Source organism: Balaenoptera acutorostrata, chromosome 8 (genome assembly GCF_949987535.1).
Source record: "Balaenoptera acutorostrata chromosome 8, mBalAcu1.1, whole genome shotgun sequence".
NCBI classification, from domain to species: Eukaryota; Metazoa; Chordata; class Mammalia; order Artiodactyla; family Balaenopteridae; genus Balaenoptera; species Balaenoptera acutorostrata.
Window position 1 is genome coordinate 34,732,492 of NC_080071.1, and position 12,302 is coordinate 34,744,793.

General features: G+C 42.5%; 1 protein-coding gene across 2 annotated transcripts in view; it reads right to left on the bottom strand.

Annotated features, from left to right (window-relative positions):
- The window catches only part of SP3 (Sp3 transcription factor), a 104,806-nt gene extending 97,497 nt beyond the window's left edge, over positions 1–7,309 (bottom strand). The window contains exons 1-3 of one of the 2 annotated variants that reach the window (XM_057550835.1): positions 6,800–7,309; positions 2,400–2,511; positions 2,198–2,313 (exon numbers count right to left, since the gene is read on the bottom strand). In XM_057550835.1, the coding sequence (XP_057406818.1) occupies positions 2,198–2,261 (64 nt within the window). In that variant the 5' untranslated portion in view covers positions 2,262–2,313; positions 2,400–2,511; positions 6,800–7,309. The remainder of the gene's footprint in view (positions 1–2,197; positions 2,314–2,399; positions 2,512–6,799) is intronic. The other variant, XM_057550836.1, reaches the window with a different exon arrangement.
- Positions 7,310–12,302: the final 4,993 nt, after the last annotated feature.

Sequence of the window (12,302 nt, forward strand, 5' to 3'; positions counted from 1 at the left end):
ATTTGTTAGTGTATAATTGTTCATAGTAGTCTCTTATGATCCTTTGCATTTCTCTGGCACCAGTTTACCACCTCCTCTTTCATTTATGATTTTATTTATTTGAGTCCTCTCTCTTTTTTTCTTGGTGAGTCTAGCTAAAGGTTTGTCAACATTGTTTATCTTTTCAAAGAACCAGGTCTTAGTTTCATTGATCTTTTCTACTTTTTTCTTTTTCCTTTTTTTTTTTTAGTCTCTATTTATTTTCACTCTAATCTTATTTTCTTCCTACTACTAGCTTTGGGCTTCATTTGTTCTTTTTATTCTAGTTCCTTGAGGTGTAAAATTAGGTCGTTTATTTGAGACTTTTATTGTTTCTTGAGGTAGGCATTTATTGCTATGAACTTCCCTCTCAGAACTATTTTTGCTGCATCCTATAAATTTTGATATGTTACATTCCTAATTTTCATCTGTCTCAGGGATTTTAAAATTTTTCTTTAGATTTCTTCTTTGATCCATTTGTTGTTCAGTAGCATGTTGCTTAATCTCCACATATTTGTGAATTATCCAGTTTTCTTCATAAAATCAATTTCTAGTTTTATACCTTTGTGGTCAGAAAAGACGCTTGATATGATTTCAATCCTCTTAAATTTATTGACTTATTCTGTGACCTAACATATTATCTATCTTGAAAAATAGATAGAGAAGAATGTACATGCACATGAGAAGAATATATTCTGTTGCTTTTGGATGGAATGTTCTGTAAATATCTGTTAAGTCCATTTGGTCTAACATGTCATTTAAGACCAATGTTGCCATATTGATTTTTTGTCTGGATGATCTATCCATTGATTTAAGTGGGTTATTAAAGTCCCCTACTATTATTGTATTGCTATCTATTTCTCCTTTTAGATTTGTTAGCATTTGCTATATATATTCAGGTTCTCCTATGCTGGTGTATAAATATTTACAAGTGTTATAAATTCTTGTTGGATTTACTCCTTTATCATTATGTAATGCCCTTCTTTGTCTTTTAGTCTTTGTTTTAAAGTCTATTTTGTCTGATATAAGTATAGCGACTCCAGCTTTCTTTTGGTTTCCATTTGCACGGACTATTCCATCCCTTCACTTTCAGTCTGTGTGTCCTTACATCTAAAGTGAGTCTTTTGTAGACAGCATATAGGTCAGTCTTTTTTTTTATCCATTCAGCCACTCTATGTCTTTTGATTGGAGAATATAGTCCAGTTATATAGATATTTAAAGTAATTACTGATAGGTATGTGCTTATTGCCATTTTGTTAATTGTTTTCTGGCTGTTTTTGTAGTCCCTGTCTGTTCCTTTCTTCTCTTGCTCTCTTCCTTTGTCGTTTGATGACTTGCTTTAGTGGTGTGCTTATATTCTGTTCTCTTTCTCTTTTCTGTATTTACTATAGGTTTTTGCTTTGTGGTTACCATGAGGCTTACATATAACAACTTACATCTATAACAGTATATTTTACGTTGATAACAACTTAAGTTTTCTGTCATCCCTATTTATAAGAATGCCAGTTATAGTGGATTATGGGCCACCCTACTCTTAATCTTAATCAATTACATCTGCAATGAATGACTCTATTTCCAAATAAGATCACATTCCAAGGTACAAGGAGCTAGAACTTCAACATATGGATTTGGAGGGGACACAATTCAACCCATAAGACCATCCACTTCTCTCATGTGATTCTGAGATCACCAAACAACTTTCTGGTTACTAGCATGGTTCCCCAGGTACACAGGATTTAGCAGTGAGGGTCCTGGAGAACAAACAGGAGTCTCCTGATCACTGGAGATGAATTTCCCCATTGTGAACTGGCATTCTGTTCAAGAGACTTCCGTGAGTCTGGCTAGCATGAATCAGTCCCTGAGAACCTCGTCACTCTAGTTGCACTGACAATGTGAGTTTTGGGGACTACACAACTGTGATTATCTCATTAGGCCTGTTTGCAGAACTGGTTGGCTTCTCTCTCTGACATTATTGTGTTCTCTCTATATCTACAAGAGGGAGCTCCATCTCAGGGTTTAGAAAAACAGCTCTTGAAGCCAGGAGATACGCCTAGTGCATATCCCTTACAAGCCCTATTTCCAAGCAATCTCCACATCAAACCTAAGGTTCCAGGCCTAACATCCTCAAAAACGAAGAACATCACACTGTGTGCCCTCATTTAAAGGGGGATAGAGGTACCTGAGTTGCAGGCAGGTATTCCCAGATATTTTGCCAAAGATGGTCCATCCTTCCCTGGCCACATCTTCCGTGAACAACAGGCATTTTGAAAAAGGGTACACTTCTGAGAGCTAGTCCTGCAGATCAGGGTAAATACATTTATCAACCCAGGAAAATACCCACCTGCCTTTACTATGCTCTCTGGCAGGATAGCCCCCAATACCTTTTTTATCTGGGAAGCTCCACCAAGAAGGAAGGTCTTGACTTCAACTTAAATATTCTTCCTTGCCATATCCTTTTCTGGTACCATCAAATATCTTTCAAGTGCTGTGTCCCTGGAAAGAATACAGGACTTAAATGGAGGTTCTTAGAAGCCCAGATATTGCCACAAACTAGGAAAACTGTTTTCTTATATTAGCTTAGACATTTTATCAATTAACTTCCTTGTTCTATCCGTAGAAAAGGATATAATAAAAATGGCCTTAAAATGGCTCAGTTATGGTTGGTTAACTATATAACATGAACTCTGTGGGCCATTAGCACTAACTCTAAGCTTGAGAGTTTTAGATCCAGGCCAGGTTTCTTTAAAACTCAAGCCACACATCCAAAACTTCAGTGCGAGGAGATTTCCAAACCCTGGTGGTTGACCCAGAAATTTAATCCAACAAAATTTTAATATAGTAGAAGCCCTCTTAACGAAACACTGCTTAACTAACTAACTGGATTAACCTTCACTCTCTATCCCTCTCTAACCCCCACTGATGCCAGGTGCACTGAATGCTAGGTGACTACTCTTTAAAACAGTATTTTTCAAACTGTAGTTCTTCATATCAATTTACTGGGTTGAAATAAATTCACTGGGTCATGACTAACATTTTTTAAATGAAACATTACAGAACAGTTGAATTGCACCCTTAGAATCAGTTATTTATTCTAAAATGTGTTGATGTCTATTACATAAAATAATGAAATGAGTGCAAAAGAAAAAAACTCAAAACAAATAAATAAATGACATGAAAAATGATATAAAAATGAAGTTGAATGATTTCTGAAAAGACTCTATAAAGGCAGGTCACTAAAAAATAAATAATAAAAATTGATGTCAAATTAGTGTGAGCTAGAAAATGGTAAAAGATGAAGAAAAAAATTGTAAAGCCTAAGAAACTCCCCACTTATAATTCTTTTACAAGTGTCTTTATGTTCTCTCTCCACTACAGAAAAACAGAGGCTGGAAATCCTAAACACAATGAATCAACAGTGGGACTAGGGCTTCCCTGGTGGCGCAGTGGTTAAGAATCTGCCTGCCAATTCAGGGGACGTGGGTTCAAGCCCTGGCCGCGGAAGATCCCACATGCTGCAGAGCAACTAAGCCCATGGGCCACAATTACTGAGCCTGCACTCTAGAGCCCGTGAGCCACAACTACTCAGCCTGTGCTCCAGAGCCTGTAAGCCACAACTACTGAAGCCCGTGCGCTTAGAGCCCATGTTCCGCAACAAGAGAAGCCACTGCAACGAAAAGCCCGCGCACCGCAATCAAGATTAGCCCCCGCTCACCGCAACTAGAGAAAGCCCACGCACAGCAGCAAGGACCCAACGCAGTCAAAAATAAATAAATAAATAAATTTTTTTTTTTTTTTAAAGTGGGACTAACGCAAGGAAAAACTATGAGTAAGTTTAATCAGAGGACCCACAGTGAGCCCAACACCTCAAGACTGGGGAATGAATGTATACACTTTAAGTAAAAATAAAAAGTTTAAGGTTTAAGGTGTTTTCTAAGCCTCAGTCATATCTAATAAAAGGACTTATATATTTTTAAATTTTCGCCAGTCCTTGGAATATGGTGGAATAGGACTTGACCATTATAAACTCACTGCCCCTATCAAGTAAGGAATCACAAAGCATACCCTTAATGTATCAGAGAATATAATAACATAATTAGGGCAAAGTATGGAAAAAATAATAGTTTCACATCAGGAAGGACTACCCACTTATAAGCTAAAGATTTGTAATCGGCCCAGATAACTAGTTTTCTATGAAACTTTTCCTGTCTCCTCCTTCTCACTGTGCTCTTGCCCCACTACAACTGGCTACTCCTTCGTGTCCCACTGGCTGCTGTAAGTTTGCCTACTCATGGACGTATCAAAGCTCCTGTGATAATTCCCTATAACATCATTATTTACATATGCATGTCCATCAATGAGACCCTAACCTCCTGGAAGATAAGGACAAGGTCTTGACTGGTATTCCCAGCATCAGCACAGGGTGTGGCATTTGGTAGGTGCTTAGTAAATTTTTGTGGAATGAAAGAATAACTGTGCAAATAAATCAAGCTGTTGTCCTCATTTTCTTTTTTTTTTTTTTTTTTTTTTTTTTTTTTTTTTTTTGTATGAACAAGGACACCTTTTTTTTTTTTTTTTTTTTTTTTAAGGATTTTCTTATTTATTTATTTATTTATTTATTTATTTATTTTTGGCTGTGTTGGGTCTTCGGTTCGTGCGAGGGCTCTCTCCAGCCGCGGCAAGCGGGGGCCACTCTTCATCGCGGTGCGGGGACCGCTCTTCATCGCGGTGCGCAGGCCCCTCTCCATCGCGGCCCCTCCCGTCGCGGGGCACAGGCTCCAGACGCGCAGGCTCAGCAACCGTGGCCCACGGGCCCAGCCGCTCCGCGGCACGCGGGATCCTCCCAGACCAGGGCTCGAACCCGTGTCCCCTGCACCAGCAGGCAGACTCTCAACCACTGCGCCACCAGGGAAGCCCCTCATTTTCAATAAAAGCAGAAAATAACTCTGTTTGAAGTAAATCGCAAGTTTGAAATTTAAAAAAAAAGTGTTTTCCAACAGCATTTGCTCACGTCATGTCTCTGGGTCACATTTTGGTAGTTCTCGCAATATTTCAAAGTTTTCCATTTTTATTATATTTGTCATGGTGATCTGTGATCAGTGATTTTTGATGTTACTACTGCAAAAGACTATGACTCACTGAAGAATCAGATGATGGTTAGCAATAAAGCATTTTTAATTAAAAAAAAAAAAGTGTTACAGTAATACAAGCAGAACGGCACTGGTGCATCTCTAAGCCAAAAAAGAAAATCACTGGAAAGGTCAAAATTCACTAGCTGCTACAGCTTGGTTGAAATAACCATTAAGACCATTTTGCCTTGACTCTGGATTTAATATGAACCCTTCTATGATTTTCATTCCCTGCCTTGGATCTTGATCCTTCAAAGGAAGTGCCTAAATAGGCAAGACAAGTATTCTGGTCACTGAAAAGGAGATGTCTTTATACTTCAAACTAATAAGTTGATTTTCTAGCACGAATCAGAAAAGATTCACTGGTCTGAAAAAGAAGAAAAGAAAACTATTGCTTTATTCTCAGGATTTTTTTCCCTTCCATCTCTAAGTATCCAAAATATGATCATTTGTATAACCTAAATTATATAAAGTACTTTTCCGAAGTAACACAGTAATACATACTCTGAAAAGTATGGAAAGGACTAAAAAGTATAAAGCAGGAGAAAAAAAACCACTCATAATTCTACTCCAGCAGAGCATCAACTCTATACTTTGTCATGTTCACTTCCAATTGTCTTTTTTACAGTTTTCTTTATATAATTGAAATTACTATAATGATACCTTTTTATGGTCCTAACAAGATAACTTTATCTATTAAGTTTTTTCTATTCACCCTGCCCCATGAAGAGTTTTCCTTTTTCATAACTTCAAATTTTCTAGAAAAATCTGTCTCTAGGTATCAGATAAATTTTATTAATTATTCAATACACATTTATTGAACACAAGCTATGTGAAATGTATCAAATTGGTGTCAGAGTATACATAGAAATGACAGTATGTTTAAAGAACTTAAAAAGCAGGTTGAGGAAACAATCCACCTATATGTACACAAAGAAAACATGTCAAGCAACCGCCTGCTTAATGGATTAGGTGGCAAAATAATGGGGTGCATAAGAGGGGATACCCAGGGTAGCTTAGGAGAAAGGGGGCTCATGGCTCTGACAGATAAGACTAGATAAACTCTACATGAATCATTTCATTGTATCCTCCAGTCAACCTTGTAAGGTGAGTATTATTATTATCTCCATTTCACAGTGGTGGAAACTGCAGTGTAGGGAGATTAAGTAATTTGCCTCGAAGCATAGAGCTAGTTAGTAGGTGGAGCTGAGATTCAATCAAAGTCTTTCTCCAGAGCTGGACTCAGCACTGCCTTCTATGAGGTGTCCAAAAGCCCAGGTGAGTCAAAGAATAAGGGGAGACGTCCCATCAAGTGTTAGCAGAAACGAAAGTATGAGCTTGTTACCTGGGGTTGGGAAGAGAGAGTAATAGGCAAGAAAGGAAAACAAATGCAATAAACATGACTATTCAATGATAGGCTTCCCAGGAGATCACCACGGGCAGGACAGGAAGGAAGGCAAGGTGTCTGGACCATTCTTCAAAGATGCTTAGCACTTCGGTCCTACTGGAAGACAGGGCTTCCCAGGGGACCTCCTGGCTTTTTGATTTCGGACACAATGCCTGGCTTTCACCCCACCACTCGGTATAAGTTTGGGGAGAGGGGTTCCTGGAACAAAGACATTCGTCTTCATGGATGCACACTCCGGCTCACATACCTCGGTACATGCTCGCATTCACACACCTTAACCTGGAAGTTTCCCCCGCACTTCTTCTGCCAGTTTCCCACTTGAGGACCACAGAAATGCAGACCTCACTCTCAGATATGGGAGCCCCTTGCAGAGGTTGGTTGGGGAATCGGAGGAGTCACACTGAACCCCGGGCCATCAGGCTCCCGCCATCCAGACTTGAGCACCAGAAGCTAGGTGCGCTCTTGGCCAATGCCTTCTACAGAAAGCACGGCGCGGCCACACTCCAGCCTCACACCCGCGTTCGGGCACTAGTGCAGCTAAACCGGCCTCAAGGGCTGCGGGGCCTCCGCCAGCCGCCCCTCCTTCCGCGGCTTCAACGCTGACTTCCGCTCCCTTCCCCGGGCCGCGACGCCCCAGCTGTCCCCCAGGCCGCCCGGGGACGTGCGGGAAACAGGAGTTGGCGCTCCCCTCGACGTACGCAAGCGATCACCAGCCTCCTCGTACGACTTCCGCGGGCCCGGCCAGAATTCCGGGGGCGCAGGCGGGAGGGCGCGGCCAGGAACCCCCGCCCCGAGCCCCGCCCCCCCGTGGCTCGCGTTCCCTCCCCCCACCTCCGCTCCGCCTCCACCTCTCCCCTCCCCTTCCGGCTCTCCCTCTTTCCCAGCCCCCACTCTCTTCCCACTCTTACTCCCTCCCTCTCCCTTCTTACCCTCCCCTCCCTCTCTCTTTGCCATGTCCCCTCCCCCTCCTTCTCTTCCCTCCTTCCTTCTTCCCTCCCCCGCGCCCCGCAGGGAAGGGGGCACCCGGCGGAGGTGAAGACCACTTCCCTCCCCAGGGAGCTGGAAGCCGTGACACTTGAGGCCCTGGCCGCGCTGGCCGCCTGTGTCTCGGTGCTTCTGGACCCGGAATCGGCAAACACTGAGCCAGTGACACCCGCCAAATGGGTTAAAGGCGAGCAAAGGGGTTTCGAGGAGGCTCTTTTCGGTAAATCAAGTTTTCACACGAATGGCTCCTCCCTTAGGGTCAGGGAAGTAAGAGGCAACATTGCAACTCCTTAGAGAAAATGTTTGGACGCTCTCGGCCCTGAGGCGTGGTGGAGAGTGGGAAAGATTTTAGGTGAAGGAGCAAAAGGCCCAGGTCAGGCCCAGGTCGCCTCTGTCCTGGGCCTCTTCAAGGGGATTTGAGCCCCTTGACGTCCCTGCAGGTGCCCTCCAGGCCCTCAAGGTGCGAGAACCATCGTCAGTGCCTTCCCCTGGTGATCCTCAAGGCTTCACTAGAAAACAGTATTTCAGATTGGGGGAGGGGATTACAACCCCAAATCCTAGGAATTTAGAGCCAACAGTCTGAGTCGACCAAAAAACAAAGTGATGTGCTCAAGGGGAAAAAAAAAAAAAAATTAGAAATACAGGAAGTTCGCCAGATCTGAAGTAAAAAGATTGACTTAAGCCCTGGCATTGCCTCAGGCTAGTTTTAGGCCTTGAATGAGTCACTGAAGCTTTTTGAGACCATTTCTTCATCTATAAAATGGAATAATCCCTACCCTCAGGGTTGTTGCGAGGAGAAACTGAGGTAATGCGTGTGATAATGTAAACTATAACATTCCATACAAATGTAAGCTATTATATATTCTGAGATTTATGGCCCAATCTAAGGAGAAAAGAAAACAGGATAGCTTAACCCCAACTTCCAGCAAGACCACAGTGAAAGCCATATTTCCCAACGCTGTTTTAGCAATACCCTGGAGGAGACTCCAGGGACCTGTGGGACTGTCACAAAATTCTTACAAAATTGTCTTGAACTGGGATACTTGTATTTCACCATCATTTTTTTAAAAGCTTACCATCTGAGAAGAGGGAATGTTATGAATCAAAGATTGGGTGTCAAGATAGTGAAAATATAGTTGAGGATTAGGAAACATTCAGTTAAGCCAAATAAACCCTGTTGTTTCTTTGTTGTTTTACTACAGAATTCCTCAGAGCCTTTGGTATATTATGCTCCAGAAAAAAAAAAAAACACACACTATTACTAATAGTTGTGCTAATGTTGATGGGATCCAAGTGTTTGCAGCTTGGCATCTTTGCCAGCCTTAAGCCTTTAACCAGAAAGTCCCCCATCTTCCTGACAGTGGGCAATAACCAAAGCAGAGAGCAGCGCAGTGCAGAATCATGGGAACAGACTCTAGGGGCCACCACCTCGTATAGTGAGCCCCTACCACAGTGCCCCTGAGATGGCTTTATAGGCCCGACGTGCCTGCCTCCACCCTGCAGACCCCTGACGCATTCAATAACCTTCACCCTCACTCTTCTCAGTCACCTCGCCTTTCACCCTCTTGGACCTCAGGAACCCTAATGTTTGTCAGTGGTGAACGGACATGTGACCCTTCATGTTAGAAGGGTTTGCTGCCAGTGTCTTCTTTTTTTTTTTTTTTTTTTTTTTTAATTTATTTATTTATTTATTTATTTTTGGCTGTGTTGGGTCTTCGGTTCGTGCGAGGGCTTTCTCCAGTTGCGGCAAGCGGGGGCCACTCTTCATCGCGGTGCGGGGACCGCTCTTCATCGCGGTGCGCGGGCCTTTCTCTATCGCGGCCCCTCCCGTCGCGGGGCACAGGCTCCAGACGCGCAGGCTCAGCAATTGTGGCTCACGGGCCCAGCTGCTCCGTGGCATGTGGGATCTTCCCAGACCAGGGCTCGAACCCGTGTCCCCTGCATTAGCAGGCAGATTCTCAACCACTGCGCCACCAGGGAAGCCCCAGTGTCTTCTTATTTAGAGAAAACTACCTCCATGAAGAGAGCCCGCTTTCTCCTCTAGGCCCTTGTCCATTCCGCTCCTGTTCCCAGCCAGGCCACGGTGGATTTTTCCTCATTGAGAGGGGAGACCCCACCTAGCCATTGGCTGAGGTCACTGAACTCATTGTCACGAGAGACTTGTTGCTCCGTAGATACTGTTGGTCAGGATGAGGCTAACTTGGGCATTATGTTTTACTAAAAGAAAAATATTAAATAAATGATAATCCATATGGTTTGTGGATAAAGCAAAATCATGAGGGTTGTTCACAAATGGCTGTAGTTGAGGGAACGTTCATCCAGTGAATAACTCACCTGGCATCAAGGAGTGCCCCGAAGGTATGAGGGAGGCTGGGCATGGGAGTGGGGGACTGAGACGGGTGAGAGAAAGGGGAGGGAATCCTGTGTGTCCAGCCTGAGCCAGTGGGCCTTCCCTCACAGCATCACACCTCCACACTCTTCCTTGAGTGGAGCTTCAGCTGCACTTTAACACTAATAGTGAGAAAATCCTAACAGTTCTTGACAAGAAAACTCACTGGGGTTTTCAGCAAGAGGGCAGGAGTTTCATGACACTGTATCGCACAGACAGAGCAGGCATTACCTTTGGATATTTGACTTCATGTGCTCAGAGGAGAGGGCCACAGCTGTCACTCTGCAGCTATAAATTGCCAAATTAATTATCTACTAATGTCCCCTAAAAACTATCACTCTATTTCACTGCAACCTATTTATCAATAAAGACCTTCCCCCCCCCAAAAAAAAGTCATTTGATATTTTCTCCAAGAAAATACCTCCAAATTGTCAGCAGTCTCCCGTGTGTCCTAATTTATATATATTGTGTCACTAACTGTGTTGTTCCATTTCTTTTTTCCACAAAATGGGTCCCTCAGCGTTGGCTGATCATAGTTATCATTTTTTAATGTTCAGCTCTGATGGATTCACAATGAGTTTCCCCAAAGCCGCTGGCCATTTGGGCCAAATGCCTCATCTCGAGATGAGTGTGAATTGAGTAATTCCGTCTCAGCCATTTGTGAACACCTCAGAGGAGAAAATGTCAGCAGCACATGACTGTGATTGAAAGAGTTATGAATTCGAATTCAGCTATACTCCTTCTAAGGATTATAACTGCATGATGTTAACCACCTATTACCTCTACATTTCATAGTTTATACATAGTTTTCTTGGCCTACCAACTATGGGTAAGATAACACCAAAGGAACCAGAGATTTACTCTATAATAATAATAATTACAGAAACAATAATAGCTAACAGTTAACAAGTACTTACTATAGGCTAGGCCCAGTTCTGAGTGCTTTGTGTGTATTAACTCATTGAATCCAACAAAAACTCTATGAGATGGTTATTGTTATCCCCATTTTACAGATGAGAAACTGAGGCGCAGAGAGCTTTATTAAGGTTACATCGCTGGGCATCTGCCATGAGTCCATGCCCTTAAAACCGATGGCCCCTACCAGAAGCAGCAGCATCTTCATTATCATAAAAAAATATTTATTGAATACTTACGACGGGCAAGTGAACAGCTTCACATGCATTCTCTCGTTTAATTCTCACACAAACCCCATAAGGAAGTGCGATTATTCCCCATTTTATGGAAGAGAACACCGAGGATTACATAGTTGTGTGTCCAACTACTACGTGCCAGGGCAGGGACAATGATTCTGTCAGACTCTTTACCATTGTGAGAGTTGCCTGTAAGGAAAGGATTCTGATCCTGGCAAAGCAGCAGGCCCTAAAGAAAGCCACTAGCATATCAGCAGGGAAATTTAAAATGCCCTGGAACACCCTCTGGAAAAATGGCAGATTCTATGGCTGGAGTAGCTGGGGCTGAAAATACAAAGAGACCGTGGGGCACAGAAAGTAAAGTACCACTTAAAACAAAGCAAAACACAAAAAAGGATGAGGGCATGCCAAAAGGACGCAGGAGCAAATCTGAAAGAGCTCCTAATGTCCAAAAGTGGAGCAATTTGAGCAACTAAATTAATAATAATAATATTAGATTATAACTCAAAGAAAAAATAAAGATCCATGAGTCCATAGTGGTATAAATAAATGATTGAATTCATTAATAAATGAGTAGAAGAGACGAACTGTCCTTACAGAAGGATTCCAAATTATAAATGTGGAAGGAATGAGGGAAATCAGAAATTACCTTTAAAGCCCCATAGTAGTAATTGCTGTAGGCAGGATCCACTGAGGAATGTGAAAAGTAGTGGGTGAAATTTTAAGGAGAAACAGGATCTTTGTAGAGCCTCAACGCATCCACCCAAAGATATTAATTAATTACTGTGGTGTGTTTAACATATACCCACAAAGGTTTGATACTCCTTCCTCCAGAGAAGGAGCTTAATTTCTTTCCCCTTGAGTGTGGGCTGGATTTAGTGACATACTGGTAACAAGGTTATGGAAAAGAAAATTAGTAACTTTATAGTGGCAAAATCTGGCAGATACCACCTTAACCAAGTGACCAAGGTTCATATCGTCTGTAATATGTCATGCTCATATCATGAGCCCCCTGATACGATGTCATGAGAAAGGCACTTCCCCTTTGGGGTCTTCTTCCCAAATATTCATAACCCCAGTGTAGTCATGAGAAAACATCAAACCCAAGCCCAAATTGAAAGACATTCTACAAAACTGCTGACCAGTGCTCTTCAAAAGTGTCAAGGTTGTGAAAGACAAGGGAAGCCTGAGAAGCTGTCAGAGATTGGAGAAAACTAAGGAGACAG